The 18,247-nt window shown below is 35.7% G+C and overlaps 1 protein-coding gene across 2 annotated transcripts; it reads right to left on the bottom strand.

Annotated features, from left to right (window-relative positions):
* Positions 1–841: 841 nt before the first annotated feature.
* LOC128603683 (uncharacterized) lies at positions 842–17,422 on the bottom strand. 2 transcript variants are annotated; one of them, XM_053618298.1, is made up of 20 exons: positions 17,316–17,422; positions 16,296–16,436; positions 14,317–14,415; positions 13,825–14,025; positions 11,813–12,006; positions 11,639–11,672; positions 10,966–11,033; positions 10,348–10,369; positions 9,495–9,719; positions 8,505–8,698; positions 8,348–8,381; positions 7,298–7,365; positions 6,677–6,698; positions 5,823–6,047; positions 4,829–5,022; positions 4,673–4,706; positions 4,463–4,504; positions 3,561–3,628; positions 3,030–3,051; positions 842–2,315 (listed from the first exon to the last, which is right to left on the bottom strand). In XM_053618298.1, the coding sequence occupies exons 2-20, from the start codon at positions 16,402–16,404 to the stop codon at positions 1,519–1,521; spliced, it is 2,652 nt and encodes an 883-aa protein (XP_053474273.1). In that variant the 5' UTR covers positions 16,405–16,436; positions 17,316–17,422; the 3' UTR covers positions 842–1,518. The 2 variants fall into 2 exon arrangements, with proteins under 2 accessions (XP_053474273.1, XP_053474274.1); XM_053618299.1 differs by lacking the exons at positions 13,825–14,025; positions 14,317–14,415.
* Between the last annotated feature and the right edge of the window lie 825 nt (positions 17,423–18,247).

The raw sequence follows: 18,247 nt of genomic DNA, 5'->3' as shown, positions 1-18,247 counted from the left end.
TATTAGAAAGACATCACACCTGAATACCACAGTAGATTAATTTCTTCATACAGGAAGCATCTCGAAGCTGTCGTTACAAACAAAGGCTTCTCCACTAAGTATTAAATATGTTTCAGTTAGCGTGTTCATTACTTTTTTCCTGTGTCGTTCCACTTTATTACACATAACTTTATTTATGGACTTTAATGTTGTGAATTCTTTATATTTCCAGATTTCGTGAGTCAATACTGATGTCTGGTGAAAATTTCATGTGATTAACCTCATTAGAAATATATTTACTGAAAGAAATGTTGGTGCGTCCAATACATCAATAATTTCCCCCCACTGTAAATCATTCCATCATCAGTTTAATACATTATCGACCCATGCAAATTAAATATATTGTTTTTTGCACTCACCCGTCATCTGTTTAGGTGTTCTCTGGTCCTTTTGACCTCTTGACTGTTGAGACGGTAAAGTTTTTAAAATTTATTTATTTATTTTAATGTAATGTTCAGTGATAACAGATGAAATCTTTCTGTTTATATATCCATAGGCTTGTAATAATGCCAGAGACTAAGTAACTGAGCGTAATACTTCGCAAAGTCATTGTGTTGAAACAGTCTCTGTATGCTGTGGGGTGAGTGTGTATGAGATTGGTAACAGGTGTGTGTGATTAGAACTACGGAGAAGATGTGTTCTGGGAATTGCGGTCCATGACGGCCATGTTTGTAGGCCGCAGTGCAGGATGGGAATTGTAGTCACTGGTTTTTGATGTGATATGACAGTACAGGACAAAGGTTTGTTATGACAGTATTCATCGGTCCAAACATTTAGAAGAAGTTACCATTCACAGATCAAATGGGATATAAAACATGCTTTCATTTTTATTATGACTCAGAACACAAGCAAACCAAAGGAGACTCATGCATAGTCTATTCGCAAAAGTACAGATAGTAATCATATCAGCAATACATGCAACATTTCACAACATAACAGCTAAATGTGTTATAGATAAAGATTATATATAAAGATTAAAAAAACAGAGCATTCTTGATTTCACCTGTATGCCACCTAGAAATTATCTCTGAGTCTCAAACACATATGTGTACTGTCTAATTAATAATCCCAACTTCCATGCTTCTCTGCTGTAATTATACATTTCTACATGATTTACTATTACATTAGAAGATTATGGACAGAAGGAACAAGATTGAGTCAATCATATACATGATACACTATACATATAAGAATATTATGAGAAATAATATTTGAACTCTTTTTTGTAACTTAATATTGCTATTTATTCTTTCTGCCTATTGAAAGTTGTCTGGTTCTTTGAGATTATGCTTATGTATCACCAACTTCATCTTCTCTATCTGCTGAACTCTTTCATGCATCTTCGTATTTTAGGGTCAAAATGTATTTCCAGAATTCCTGCAGCAAGCATTTTATGACGTTTGCCTCACTCTGTTTCTTTTTCATTTTGTTCTCTTCCCTTGATTTTCCTTTTGCCTGCACGATCATTCTTTCAATCTCTTACAACAATATTGCTTCACCCTGCTTCTTTCTACCACCTTCTGCCCCCATCCTGGCCTCTCCTTCATACACCTCCCTGATCTCCTCCATCTCCTGTTGGTGCCTCTCCTCCAAATCTCTCTCCTCTCCCTCTCTCTCTTTTCTTTCAGCTTCTTCACATTTTCGTCCTTCTCTGTCCTTCGCTGTACAATCTCCTTTCAGCTCCTTCTCGAGTTCTCTCTTTGTCAACTCATTCTTCTCTTCTTCCACCATCTTCTCTATCTCCTCCAGCAGCTCTGAGACCTGAGAACCATCTCCGCTCTCCTTAATGTTGAGACAGTGAAACCTGTTCCCACATTTCTCTACAAGTTTCTGGACCTCCTGGTTTCCTGATTGGATAAACTCCTCAATGTTCTTCTTCTGAAGCTCATCAGTAACACTGAATATGATCATTGTGTTTCTCCAACATCCCTCTCCAAACATCTCCTCCATTTTCTCCAGCATCCCTCTCTCCTCTCCTGTAGGCTGCTTTACAGGTATGACCAGGAGGAAGGCGTGGGGTCCTGGAGCAGACAGACAGAGTCCCACGTCCTGTCTCAGCTTCTCCACAGAGAGTCCGGGAGAGAACCAGTCAGGAGTGTCCACCACAGTCACCTTCCTCCCAGCCACCTTCCCCTGTGTGCTCTCGCTCTGCTGGGTGGATGTAGATGTATCTGTAGATGTAGCAGCCTGGTTCCTCTCCTCTCTGCCCAGGATGGTGTTTCCTGCTGCACTCTTCCCAGACCCCGTCCTCCCCAGCAGCACCAGCCTCAGTTCGGCTATGGAAACATTATTACAAATAAATAAAAATTTCTGCATTTGATTTGCAAACAAATGGCATATAAGTAGAATTACTCCACTTTTCTTTTTTCCTTACTATTAAAATCATAAATAAATAATAATTTACGCTATACACTAGAAAGGTAATCTTTGAATGTAACGGCTCCTTGTATTTATACAGGACTAAAAGCAGTGTTCGAATTACAGGAAAGTGGAAGCAGAAGTACCACAAGCCTCTTTTTTTTTCCAAAAGCAAAACTGGAACCTAAAACTAGCAGCACCTGCTAACTTGAAAGCTAAAAGGGTTCAAACTGTATGCTTCATCATACATACGCTACTGTAAAGATAAGAAAATACCCATTTAACATATAACTAATATCTTAAGATACATTATCCAAATATAGGAATGATAGTTTGAGAAACTTGAAGGACAAGTTGCTGCCAGACTACTTCAAAACACTAGCTATATTTCTATGTATGCATCTAAATTGTCAGATAACACCAACAATTCTAAACCAGAAAATAAGTTCTAAAAAATAACCAGCTGTTTAAAGGTTTCATTCGTGATGTTATTGGCTGCCCTTGTGTGGGCCGTTAATGACCTACTACTTTCTGACTCTGTCTCTCTATTTGTTCTTCTATTACTTATTATCTTATATTACTCATCCAGTCAAGCAATCCATAGATACTTAAAGCCTTTATACAGTACTCACGTTCTTGTGTCTTCTCTTCGCCCTGTTAAAAGAGGAAAAGGTTTGATTTCCTGTATAGGACGTTATATATGGAACAATATCATTACTTGATATACACGTGTCTTGGGCAGGGGAGAGTAACAGCTTGCATGCTCTTTTAGTATATAGTTTTGAAAAAAAAACAGTAGAATTCTAAGCCTTCTGCTCTTTAGTGGCACTGTGGCAACAAGATATTTCACGAAGGATAAAGAGTGATGGAGCAGCACTTGCGGTGCCTCTGGTGGCCTACATAATAAGCAAGTCTTGAATAAGTGTTTGCTTAATTCCCCTTCTCAAATGTTCTTCATTTTCTCAAAATCATTTCAAAATTAAACTGAATATGAGATATTATTATAATTATAGCTAAGCCTATTCTATTAATTAATTTGTATGTATTCAATTTATATTACCATCGCTTATTATAATTCATGAACATTCTGAACTAGATTCTTTTAGTTATCTTATTATAAATTCAACAAATATTAGTACAGTATTAAAGCCAAACATTATTACCTGCATGAATTGAATACTTAGAGAAGGAAAGGAAGGTAGTAGTGAATAGGTCCACTGGCACAGTGATGCTGAAAAAAAACCCAACAACATTATTTGATTCTCAAAGTAAACTGATTCCTCTGCTTTAACAGTTTGCTATGATTGCTCTTTCCTAGTTCTTTGACGAACAGGATAGAGATTTCTAAAGCAAGGAACACATAGTTTCTCTTTATGGTGGTGTAGTACCCATTAGTATGGTATTTAACGAAGCAGTATTGCACAAGCAAGAGTGTGTTTATACTGAATATTGGCATGGCTGTGGTTTGCCACAGGTACAAGCCCGCAGGGTGAGAGCAGTAGGTCATCACAGCCATGCCAATATTCAGTAGAACCACACTCTTGCTTGTGTGATGTTGCTTTTATACAATAGTTCCATAAACAAGAAATTCATATCAAGTAAGTGAAATTTTGGACACAATGCAGCCAAATGTTCTGTTTATTTCTGTTAAACTAGTGGAAATAGATCCCAAAGAAGTTACACACTTGTTTTTATGGCATATGCATTAGTATATGCTCAATATACTAGTGCATCTCAAAAAAATGAATATCATGGAAAATAAAAAAAAATGTGAATATTGTGGAAAATTAAAAAAATGTGAATACTGTGGAAAATAATTTAAAAAAATGTTCTAATATTTTGAGGTACTGGATTTTAGGTTTCCACAAGCTGTTAGCCATAATCATCAAGATTGAAGCAAAACAAAAAGCTTGAAATATTTCACTTTATGTTTACTGAATCTAGAATATATATGAAAGTTTCACTTTTTTAATTCAGTTACGGAAAAAATGAACTTTTCCACCATATTCACATTTTTTTAGATGCACCTGTAGATCATAAATTATTTGGAAAAGAATGCAAATACCTATATAATCAATGATAGTCTGCAGTGCTTCCATACCAGCTCCTGATTATGAAACAACAGGGCAGAAAACCAGAATTAAGGGTTAGGGTTACACACTCACATTACAGGATAGAGTTTCTATTTTAAAGCCCACAGCTCTCTTCTGTTAGAAACTACAATATATTTGAAAATGAACAGTAATGATTAAAAATGAATGAGAAATGCAACTACCTATATTTAGAATGAATAAGGTTTGTCTTGGCACCTAAATAAGGAAAAAAGGGGGGATTATTAGCACAAGAATCAACCTTTTTTTTAGTTTACAGATGCTTTAATTTTCCTATTTAAACTGTAAATTTTAGCGAGAGTTAACAAAGAAGCAAGTACCGGAGGTGGTATATGGTTCGTAACAGTGGCAAATGATTTATCATTCTTAGGGCATTTCAGTAATCCCTGATCTTCATGGATCAGACAGTCCACTGTGACTGTATTCTCTCTCTTTACGGCTCTGCTGCTGTCTGGTACAACACACTCTGGATCAAACGTGTGATGAAGCACCACTAGAAAAGCAGGTTTGGTGACTAAAAACAGGGGAAAAAACAAGACATTTACTCATTATATAATAGATGTCATATATAAATGACAGTAGGATGTAAACATTGTGGCTGTGGCCTCATTTATTCAATGCTCCTGTACGTACTGTATATACGGCACTGGTAGAGAAGCTTGTTTGGTTAAAAAAAAAAAATTCTATATTAATCTTGATTAGTTTACTTTTCAAAATGATTTTAATGCTTGGATAGTTGCATGGCTATGTATAGTGCTGTGAAAAAGTATTTGCCCCATCCTGATTTCTTCTGTTTTTGTGTATATCTCATACTAAATAGCTTCAGATCTTCAGAGCTTCAGATGACTGTGGTGTACAAACAGGAAATGTGAATTTTTAGTCACCTATTAAAATGCATAGAATGAACAACAATATTTGACTCAGAAAACGAATTTCCACTGTATAAACCAGAGAGCAGCAGTAGTTTAGTGCTTGTTGGACAGACTCTGTGGCTAGTACATTCACTGCAATTGGTTCAAGTTTAAATCAGCTAATGGTCTGGGCATCCCATATCTTGCTATTTGGAAGTGGATGTAGTATTGCGAGAACAGTTCCTAGTGTGTTACAATCAAGAGGAAAACCTTTCCTTGTAATAGAATTCTACTTAATAAACTAGTAGCTAAAATGTAATTTTCCAGAAATCCAATTCATTTGCATTAGCATGCATAACTAACATCCTAGCTACTGATCTGTTGATATAAATCATCTAGATTTCTAGATGCTTCGGGTCTACTCAGTCTACACAATGAATTAATTGGAAAAGAAGTGGAATACCTGAAATATTATGGAGCTTTTGCACTGCTGCTTCAATGTCGGTTCCAGCTCGTGAAACAACAGGGCAGAAAACCAGAATGAAATCACTCTCCTCCACTGCAGACACTTCCTGTAGATCTGGTATTTGGTCTTTGAGATGTTTTATTATGGTAGCATCCATGTTCATTGTTTTTCCAGTTGAAAGAATGAAATATTTGTTTCCTGGAAACACATGTGCTATGTTTCCTGTGGAAAAGATTTTAAAAATTATTTAACAACAGAGTATTTTTTTAAGACTGATGGTGTTATTAGTCTGTGACCTACTGAAGCAGTATCAGGATGTATTTATTAATAGGATCTTCAAAGCAGTTCTGTAAGTCGCTCTGAAGGTCATTCAGCATACTAGCGCCCAAAATCTGGAAGTCCCGCCCTCTGACTCTTCGCAGCATCACGTGGATCTCCGAGTTTAAATCTAAACTTAAAACTTATCTGCTTTCTCAGTGTTATTTGTATTAATGTGCTTCTATGTAATTGCCTTCACTGATTGTACGATGTGTCTGTCCACGATTGTTCATTGTTCATCAGTCCATTTATGTTTATGTATTACTGTATTACTATTGTGAAGTGTCCTTGAGCTCTGGAAAGGCGCTATATGAATGAACCATTTTAATAAAAACAATGTGTCCCTTTCAGCAAACTGAGTTTGACACCCCTCTACCAGTGACATAAAGAGTCATAACATAAAGAGTAATAGATGGTTGAAAATCTGTTTTTCTAGCAGCTATAAAAACAGATTTTCAACCATCTATTACTCTTTATATTACTCATCCAGTCAAGCAATCCACAGATACTTAAAGCCTTTATACAGTACTCACGTTCTTGTGTCTTCTCTTCGCCCTGTTAAAAGAGGAAAAGGTTTGATTTCCTGTATATAACGTTATATATGGAACAATATCATTATTTGATATACACGTGTCTTGGGCAGGGGAGAGTAACAGCTTGCATGCTCTTTTGTACATGGGTTCAACATTACCATTACCCAGCCCTGTGGCCTAAATGTTTGTGTTATGTTTATTAATCACCTATTGGCATGTTTGGTATATAGTTTTGGGGGGGGGGGGGGGAACAGTAGAATTCTAAGCCTTCTGCTCTTTAGTGGCACTGTGGCAACAAGATATTTCACGAAGGATAAAGAGTGATGGAGCAGCACTTGCGGTGCCTCTGGTAGCCTACATAATAAGCAGGTCTTGAATAAGTGTTTGTTTAATTCCCCTTCTCAAATGTTCTTCATTTTCTCAAAATCATTTCAAAATTAAACTGAATATAATATATTATCGTAATTATAGCTAAGCCTATTCTATTAATTAATTTGTATGTACTCAATTTATATCACCATCGCTTATTATAATTCATGAACATTCTGAACTAGATTTGTTCAGTTATCTTATTATTAATTCAACAAATATTAGTACAGTATTAAAGCCAAACATCATTACCTGCATGAATGGAATACTTAGAGAAGGAAAGGAAGGTAGTAGTGAATAGGTCCACTGGCCCAGTGATGCTGAAAAAAAACCCAACAACATTATTTGATTCTCAAAGTAAACTGATTCCTCTGCTTTAACAGTTTGCTATGATTGCTCTTTCCTAGTTCTTTGACGAACAGGATAGAGATTTCTAAAGCAAGGAACACATAGTTTCTCTTCATGGTGGTGTAGTACCCATTAGTATGGTATTTAATGAAGCAGTATTGCACAAGCAAGAGTGCGTTTATACTGAATATTGGCACGGCTGTGGTTTGCCACAGGTACAAGCCCGCAGGGTGAGAGCAGTAGGTCATCACAGCCATGCCAATATTCAGTAGAACCACACTCTTGCTTGTGTGATGTTGCTTTTATACAATAGTTCCATAAACAAGAAATTCATATCAAGTAAGTGACATTTTGGACACAATGCGGCCAAATGTTCTGTTTATTTCTGTTAAACTAGTGGAAATAGATCCCAAAGAAGTTACACACTTGTTTTTATGGCATATGCATTAGTATATGCTCAATATACTAGTGCATCTCAAAAAATGTGAATATCGTGGAACATAAAAAAATGTGAATACTGTGGAAAATAAAAAAATGTGAATACTGTGGAAAATAAAAAAAAAATGTTCTAATATTTTGAGGTACTGGATTTTAGGTTTCCACAAGCTGTTAGCCATAATCATCAAGATTGAAGCAAAACAAAAGGCTTGAAAATTTTCACTTTATTTTTAATGAATCTAGAATATATATGAAAGTTTCATTTTTTTAATTCAGTTACGGAAAAAATGAACTTTTCCACCATATTCACATTTTTTGAGATAGTCTGCAATGCTGCCATACCAGCTCCTGATTATGAAACAACAGGGCAGAAAACCAGAATTAAGGGTTAGGGTTACACACTCACATTACAGGATAGAGTTTCTTTTTTAAAGCCCACAGCTCTCTTCTGTTAGAAACTACAATATATTTGAAAATGAACAGTAATGATTAAAAATGAATGAGAAATGCAACTACCTATATTTAGACTGAATAAGGTTTGTCTTGGCACCTAAATAAGGAAAAAAGGGGGGGATTATTAGCACAAGAATCAACCTTTTTTTTAGTTTACAGATGCTTTAATTTTCCTATTTAAACTGTAAATTTTAGCGAGAGTTAACAAAGAAGCAAGTACCGGAGGTTGTATATGGTTCGTAACAGTGGCAAATGATTTATCATTCTTAGGGCATTTCAGTAATCCCTGATCTTCATGGAACAAACAGTCCACTGTGACTGTATTCTCTCTCTTTACGGCTCTGCTGCTGTCTGGTACAACACACTCTGGATCAAACGTGTGATGAAGCACCACTAGAAAAGCAGGTTTGGTGACTAAAAACAGGGGAAAAAACAAGACATTTACTCATTATATAATAGATGTCATCTATAAATGACAGTAGGATGTAAACATTGTGGTTGTGGCCTCATTTATTCAATGCTCCTGTACGTACTGTATATACGGCACTGGTAGAGAAGCTTGTTTGGTTAAAAAAAAAAATTCTATATTAATCTTGATTAGTTTACTTTTCAAAATGATTTTAATGCTTGGATAGTTGCATGGCTATGTATAGTGCTGTGAAAAAGTATTTGCCCCATCCTGATTTCTTCTGTTTTTGTGTATATCTCATACTAAATAGCTTCAGATCTTCAGAGCTTCAGATGACTGTGGTGTACAAACAGGAAATGTGAATTTTTAGTCACCTATTAAAATGCATAGAATGAACAACAATATTTGACTCAGAAAACAAATTTCCACTGTATAAACCAGAGAGCAGCAGTAGTTTAGTTCTTGTTAGACAGACTCTGTGGCTAGTACATTCACTGCAATTGGTTCAAGTTTAAATCAGCTAATGGTCTGGGCATCCCATATCTTGCTATTTGGAAGTGGATATAGTATTGTGAAAACAGTTCCTAGTGTGTTACATTCAAGAGGAAAAGCTTTCCTTGTAATAGAATTCTACTTAATAAACTAGTAGCTAAAATTATTTTCCTGAAATCCAATTCATTTGCATTAGCATGCATAACTAACATCCTAGCTACTGATCTGTTGATATAAATCATCTAGATTTCTAGATGCTTCAGTCTACTCAGTCTACACAATGAATTACTTGGAAAAGAAGTGGAATACCTGAAATAGTACGGAGCTTTTGCACTGCTGCTTCAATGTCGGTTCCAGTTCGTGAAACAACAGGGCAGAAAACCAGAATGAAATCACTCTCCTCCACTGCAGACACTTCCTGTAGATCTGGTATTTGGTCTTTGAGATGTTTTATTATGGTAGTATCCATGTTCATTGTTTTTCCAGTTGAAAGAATGAAATATTTGTTTCCTGGAAACACATGTGCTATGTTTCCTGTAGAAAAGATTTTAAAAATTATTTAACAACAGAGTATTTTTTAAAGACGATGGTGTTATTAGTCTGTGACCTACTGAAGCAGTATCAGGATGTATTTATTAATAGGATCTTCAAAGCAGTTCTGTAAGTCGCTCTGAAGGTCATTCAGCATACTAGCGCCCAAAATCTGGAAGTCCCGCCCTCTGACTCTTCGCAGCATCACGTGGATCTCCGAGTTTAAATCTAAACTTAAAACTTATCTGCTTTCTCAGTGTTATTTGTATTAATGTGCTTCTATGTAATTGCCTTCACTGATTGTACGATGTGTCTGTCCACGATTGTTCATTGTTCATCAGTCCATTTATGTTTATGTATTACTGTATTACTATTGTGAAGCGTCCTTGAGCTCTGGAAAGGCGCTATATGAATGAACCATTTTAATAAAAACAATGTGTCCCTTTCAGCAAACTGAGTTTGACACCCCTCTACCAGTGACATAAAGAGTCATAACATAAAGAGTAATAGATGGTTGAAAATCTGTTTTTCTAGCAGCTATAAAAACAGATTTTCAACCATCTATTACTCTTTATATTACTCATCCAGTCAAGCAATCCATAGATACTTAAAGGCTTTATACAGTACTCACGTTCTTGTGTCTTCTCTTCGCCCTGTTAAAAGAAGAAAAGGTTTGATTTCCTGTATATAACGTTATATATATGGAACAATATCATTACTTGATATACACGTGTCTTGGGCAGGGGAGAGTAACAGCTTGCATGCTCTTTTGTACATGGGTTCAACATTACCATTACCCAGCCCTGTGGCCTAAATGTTTGTGTTATGTTTATTAATCACCTGTTGGCATGCTTAGTATATAGTTTTGGGGGGAAAAGACAGTAGAATTCTAAGCCTTCTGCTCTTTAGTGGCACTGTGGCAACAAGATATTTCACGAAGGATAAAGAATGATGGAGCAGCACTTGTGGTGCCTCTGGTGGCCTACATAATAAGCAGGTCTTGAATAAGTGTTTGTTTAATTCCCCTTCTCAAATGTTCTTCATTTTCTCAAAATCATTTCAAAATTAAACTGAATATAATATATTATCGTAATTATAGCTAAGCCTATTCTATGAATTAATGTGTATGTATTCAATTTATATCACCATCGCTTATTATAATTCATGAACATTCTGAACTAGATTCTCTTAGTTATCTTATTATAAATTCAACAAATATTAGTACAGTATTAAAGGTAAATAGCATTACCTCCATGGATGAAAGACGTAGAGAAGAAAAGGAAGATAGTGAAAAGAGCCACTGGCACCACACTGATTCTGGAAAAAAAAAAATGATTTGATTCCCAAAGTAAACTAATTCCTCTCCTTTAACAGTTTGCTATGATTGCTCTTTCCTAGGAAAGAGCTTTCTAGGATAGAGATAGAGATTTCTAAAGCAAGGAACACATAGTTTCTCTTTATGGTGGTGTAGTACCCATTAGTATGGTATTTAATGAAGCAGTATTGCACAAGCAAGAGTGCGTTTATACTGAATATTGGCACCACTGTGGTTTGCCACAGGTACAAGCCCGCAGGGTGAGAGCAGTAGGTCATCACAGCCATGCCAATATTCAGTAGAACCACACTCTTGCTTGTGTGATGTTGCTTTTATACAATAGTTCTATAAACAAGAAATTCATATCAAGTAAGTGACACAATGTGGCCAAATGTTCTGTTTATTTCTGCTAAACTAGTGGAAATAGATCCCAAAGAAGATTCCTATGCCAGCTCATGATTATGAAACAACAGGGCAGAAAACCAGAATGAAATCACATTACAGGATAGAGTTTCTTTTCTTAAAGCCCACAGCTCTCCTCTGTTAGAAACTACAATATATTTGAAAATGAACAATGATGATAAAAATGAATGAGAAATGCAACTACCTCCATTCCAAATGTAACAGGTTTGCCTCGGAACCTAAATAAGGGGGGGGGGGGGAGCGGGGGGGGATGGGGGGGGTTATTAGCTCAAGAATCAACCTTTTTTTAGTTTACAGATGCTTTAATTTTCCTATTTAAACTGTAAATTTTAGCAAGACTTAATAAAGATGCAAGTACCAGAGATTGTATATGGTTCGTAACAGTGGCAAATGATTTATCATTCTTAGGGCATTTCAGTAATCCCTGATCTTCATGGAACAAACAGTCCACTGTGACTATATTCTCTCTCTTTACGGCTCTGCTGCTGTCTGGTACAACACACTCTGGATCAATCGTGTGATGAAGCACCACTAGAAAAGCAGGTTTGGTGTCTAAAAACGGGAAAAAAGAAGACATTTTCTTATTATATAATACATGTCATCTACAAATGGCAGTAGGATGTAAACATTGTGGTTGTGGCCTCATTTATTCAGTGCTCCTTGAATCTGTACATACTGTATATAGGTCACTGATACAGAAGCATGTTTAGTTAAAAATATTTTTTCTATATTAATCTTGATTAGTTTAATTTTCAAAATTATTTTAATGCTTGGATAGTTGCATGGCTATGTATAGTGCTGTGAAAAAGTATTTGCCCCATCCTGATTTCTTCTGTTTTTGTGTATATCTCATACTGAATAGCTTCAGATCTTCAGAGCTTCAGATGACTGTGGTGTACAAACAGGAAATGTGAATTTTTAGTCGCCTATTTAAATGCAAAGAATGAACAACAATATTTGACTCAGAAAACGAATTTCCACTGTATAAACCAGGGAGCAGCAGTAGTTTAGTGCTTGTTAGACAGACTCTGTGGTTAGTACATTCACTGCAGTTGGTTCAAGTTTAAATCAGCTAATGGTCTGGACAGCCCATATCTTGCTATTTGGTGTCACGATCTCGCCAGCAGAGGGCGCTGTGGTGATGACGTGCACAAGCGGCTGGAGAGCGCGTGCACACGTTTGAAGTGCGCATGGACATGTGCACTTGTTTTGGTTCCTGTCCTGTCCCCACCCGGTTCGGTTATTGGTGGATGTGCGAGGGTGTGTTGTGAAATGGTACCAGATTTCAGCAATTAAAGTAAATGTGACTGGTTATTTAAACCCCTCGCGTTGCTGCGCACGATGGGCAGTATTAGTGTAGCATAGAGCACAATAGAGTAATGATGGATTAAAGGAAAGATGGAATGTATAATGGTGCCAAGCAGTAATGTGTCCATGCTCTGTCTAGTTTCCTGTTCCTAGTTTCATGTTCTAGTTAAAAGAATCTTCATGCCAGAGTTTAAAGAGTGTTCACACCATAGTTAACTGAGTGTTTATGCCTTAGTTAAGTGAGTGTTCATGCCATAGTTAAAGGAGTGTTTATGCCTTAGTTAAGTGAGTGTTCATGCCTTAGTTAAAGGGGTGTTCATGCCTTAGTTAAAAGAGTGTTCATGCCTAAGTTAAAGTAGTGTTTATGCCTGAGTTAAAGGAGTGTTCATGCCTGAGTTAAGGTAGTGTTTATGCCTGAGTTAAAGTAGTGTTTATGCCTGAGTTAAAGTAGTGTTTATGCCTGAGTTTAAGGAGTGTTCATGCCTTAGTTAAAGGAGTGTTTATGCCTGAGTTAAAGTAGTGTTTATGCCTGAGTTAAAGGAGTGTTCATCCTGAGTTAAAGGAGTGTTCATGCCTGAGTTAAAGGAGGGTTCATGCCTGAGTTAAATGAGTATTTAATGCCTGAGTGAAACGAGTATTTAATGCCTGAGTGAAATGAATGTTTCATGTCGTAGTTGTGTTCTAAGTGCAGTGCTTTATGCCTCATTCCTAGTTAAAGGATAAGTGTTTAAGTTTAATGTCCTTTGCTTAAGTCTAAATAAAGATGGCACTCCTGCGCGTACTTCCTGTCCAAGTTGTGTTTCGTAACATTTGGAAGTGGATGTAGTATTGCGAAAACCGTTCCTAGTGTGTTACATTCAAGAGGAAAACCTTTCCTTGTAATAGAATTATACTTAATAAACTAGTAGCTAAAACGTAATTTTCCTGAAATCCAATTCATTTGCATTAGCATGCATAACTAACATCCTACCTACTGATCTGTTGATATAAATCATCTAGATTTCTAGATGCTTCGGTCTACTCAGTCTACACAATGAATTACTTGGAAAAGAAGTGGAATACCTGAAATATTATGGAGCTTTTGCACTGCTGCTTCAATGTCGGTTCCAGCTTGTGAAACAACAGGGCAGAAAACCAGAATGAAATCACACTCCTCCACTTCAGACACTTCCTGTAGATCTGGTATTTGGTCTTTGAGATGTTTTATTATGGTAGTATCCGTGTTCATTGTTTTTCCAGTTGAAAGAATGAAATATTTGTTTCCTGGAAACACATTTAGCCAGCCAGAATCCGTCCATTAGATCCAAACTTTTATTTAATATCTATGCATTACATGAAATTTGCATCATTCATTCGTATATTACAGTAGATAATTTAGTTGTAATACTACTACTAAGAATTGTAATATTATTGGTTCTGTTAATGACCACACATTTTCATAGCTACCACACATGCTAATGTCGTAACATTTACAGGAAGAATAGTGAATTACCAAAAAATATATTGTTTTTAAAAACAACTTCATACCAGTAGAGTGCTATTCTTGGACGTTACCTTTGTTTATAATTACCCATTCATCTTCCTTCTCATTATCATTGTGGTCACCTTGGTTAGTCTCATTCTCCGTGTGAGCCATGTTACTTGGCTGTTTCTCTGGTTGGGTTATTACAAGAATCATATATACAAGTTAAAAGCCTATATAAATCTATACAATTCCATTAAATAAAATAGGGTGGGTAAAAACAAAAACAAATGATGGAACCATGTAACCAGTACCCTTGCCATTCTTACAGGTTCTGTCTGAAATGCTATCATTCAAATACAATGAATCATCAGTGATGATGTATGTTTAGATTTGGTCAACATAGAAATTTCTAGGTTTGTAATTCTTTTGTTAAATCAGTTATATATTTTCCTTAATATTTCTTTCATATTCACTCATATTTTCTTACATGAGGTAATTTACCATGTTGTTAAGTTGTTCATTAAACATGAAAGAAAAGAAAAAAGCAGGAAAATTATATATATATATATATATATATATATATATATATATATATATATATATATATATATATATATATGCCTTAAATCTGAGGGGGGAAATTGATAGAAATAATGGAAACACCTTACATATTCTTTGCATCTAAGTTCTAAAAGTGTAAATTAAGTAAGTAAAACATAAATATAACAGGAAAAATACAAATGAAAAAGATTAGGCCTATTTACACTGGATACCAAAGGTCTACACACCCCTGTTAAATCTGCAAGTTTTTGTGATATAAATATAATTAACCCAATAACAACCAACCAAATTCAAATGAAAAACAGATAGAAACATTTTAGGGGGGAAAAAATTAATAGTCTTTTTGGTTACATTTTCTGTACCGGGTCACATACAGGGTCACAGGTATCCTGGAGCTTATCTGCACAAGGCAGAAGACACCCTGGACGTGGTGCCAACCTGTTGCAGGGCACCGTCTCACACTACAGACAATTTGGAAATGCCAATCAGCATACAACGCATGTCTTTGGACTTTGGGAGAAAACTTCTGAAGCACGGGAAGAACATGGAATTAAACCCCGACCCCGGAGGTGCAAGGCAAACGTGCTAACCACTTAACACATGCTGTTCGGGTGATTTTATTTTACTCTTCCTTGCAAAACTGTCCTTTGAAAGGGCTCTCTTTTGAACAGCCCCTTTTTCAAGTTAACCCCGAGGTTTTCGATAGGCTTTTGGTAAGTTCTTTGTGTACCATGCCTTCAGCAGTTGGATGAAACCAAGAAGATGTCAAGAAAATCCTACAGAAACAGCTGACCTGTATGTAATTTGGGGTTAACCCGAATCACTTCATTGCTGACAGTCGTAATTCCTGTTGAGCGTGAGTTTCAAAGTGATTGGTGAGTGCACACTTGCAACCACTGTAAGTTTTTCTTTTTTCTTCTTTAAAACATTTCTAAAATAAAAAATTAAGGGAACAAACCCCTTGACTCGGGTTGGACAAGAGAGAACATGAAACTTTGGACTCTGTATCTGGCGCAATAGTTACATATTGTTAAGCAAACTCTTAAAACATTTAAAAACATGCCTTGTAGTCTGTGTAGTAATTGTAGTAATTGTTTGTTTTTTTTAAAGTTATGTGTGATATGTAGGATTATGCAGTCAATAGTCTAAACATTATGACCCACCCCACCCTACTGAAAAAAAAAACTCAAATAAAACACAAATTTGTATCCGGTTGAATATCGCCTCATACTGATTTGATCATTCTAATGTTGTTAATCAGACCTCTGTAGCTCTTGTGTGAATAAATTTATTTAATATCTATGTATCACATCAAATTTGTATCATTCATTCGTATATTACAGTACATAATTTAGTTGTAATACTACTAAGAATCTGTAATATTATTGGTTCTGATTATGACCACACATTCGCATAGCTACCACACATGCTAATGTCATAAAATTTACAGGAAGAATAGCGAATTACAAAAAAAAAAAAAAAAGTGTTTTTAAAAAAAACTTCATACCAGTAGAGCACTGTTCTTGGGTTTCGCCTGTGTCCAGAAAATCCCAGTCCTCTTCCTTCTGATTATCATTGTGGTCACGTTGGTTAGTCTTCTCCGCCTTGTGAGCCATGTTAATTGGCTGTTTCTCTGGTTTGGTTATTACTACAAGAATCATACATACAAGTTAAAAGTCTATATAAATCTATACACTTCCATTAAATTAAATAGGGTGGGTAAAAAAAAAACCCAGATGGAACCATGTAACAGGTACCCTTGCCATTCTTACAGGTTCTGTCTGACATGCTATCATACAAATCCAATGTTTAGATTTGGTCAATATAGACATTTCTAGGTTCGCAATTCTTTTGTTAAATTAATTATATATTTTCCTTAATATTTCTTTCATATTCACTCGTATTCTCTTACATTAGGTAATTTACCTGCAACACCAATAAAGATGTGTTGGTTCGTTTAATAAACAGTATTGGCTGTCACATCTGTAAATGGCTAAGCTACACTACTAAAGCCAGTGTTTTGAACTTTTTTTTTTTTTTTTAAAGCTATGTGTGATATGTAGGAGTATACAGTCAATAGTCTAAACATTATGACCCACCTCACCCCACTGAAAAAAACTCAAATAAAACACAAATTTGTCTCCTGTTGCATATCGCCTCATACTGATTTGATCATTCTAATGTTGTTCGTCAGACCTATGTAGCTCTTGTGTGAATAAATGGTATGTTGTTCAACCGAATATGATTTAGAAATGTCTGCCTTTTGTTTTCATAATGCTCATGGGTGTTTTTGTTTGGGTTTTTTCAGTAGCACATCCTGCTCGGTGTCGAATGTCGCTTTGTTCAGACTTACAGCTGTGCAGAGTTTGGTTGTTTGATAGGAAGTAGAGCATAGATAGGGAAAAATACAAAAGCATAATACTACTAAGATTACCATGACTAAGTCACACACACACACACATTTCATCATAAAGTAAATCAAACCATAATCATCATGTAAACAAGCTCTTCATGAGCTTTTACTCACCTCGACTGTTCTTCAGAGTGACTGCGCATAAACACGTTCAGATTTCACTTTCATTTTGAGTGTCCCCTTGAGTTGGTTTCGTTTTTAACTCTGTAACTGCCAGGACATAGTAACAGTTGTTTATTTTGTAGGCTAAACACACACTCGTTGTCTAACTTGCACCTCAGGGTTAGGGTTGCATTTGGTAAAATGGTGTGCTTTCTTGTTTGTAATTCTAAAACTAAAACTCACACTGATACTCATGGTCTTCATTTTGTAGGATTTCACCACTAAAACCTCACTCAAAATTGACAAGTAAACAGAATAGAGTAATCAGTGTTGTTGTCATTGCTGTTGTTGTTGTTGTTGTTGTTTTGTGTAAAGATTTCCTGTCCTACCCCTACAACAGTATGGTTTAACTGTTTCATGTAAAGATGTAAACAAACCACATGAAACTACTGACACGCCATTTTCTTTACTCTATCTGTATCTACTGTATGTGCAGCATGTATCTGCTGCCACCTACTAGATGTAGTGTCCTAATACTCCAACTTCAAATAATAAATAAATAAATACATAGATACATACATACATACATACATAAATAAATAAATAAAAGGCAATGGACATAAGGTGTGCAGTAAGTGACCACATTTTTAGACTAGTTCACGTCTTATTAATTACATATGTATGACTTGTATGGCTTGTTTGGTATTTTAGGTTACCTTTCTTTAACATCTTGAATAGATATAGATAGATAGATAGATAGATAGATACATAGATAGATAGATAGATTTTGTACACCTATTGGCACACGCATGCCTAGAACATTATATAGAATTTATTTTATTTCTACACCTAGAGTAAGCTATTAATATTTCACTTTCCATTAAAGAACATTTCATGGCCTACTTATTTTCCACGCTACACTGCTTGCTACAAAGTTCAATCTC

The sequence above is a fragment of the Ictalurus furcatus genome, chromosome 28 (assembly GCF_023375685.1).
Source record: "Ictalurus furcatus strain D&B chromosome 28, Billie_1.0, whole genome shotgun sequence".
Lineage (NCBI taxonomy): Eukaryota > Metazoa > Chordata > Actinopteri > Siluriformes > Ictaluridae > Ictalurus > Ictalurus furcatus.
The sequence above is the reverse complement of the archived record's forward strand: the minus strand, read 5'-3'. Positions and strand labels throughout refer to the sequence as shown.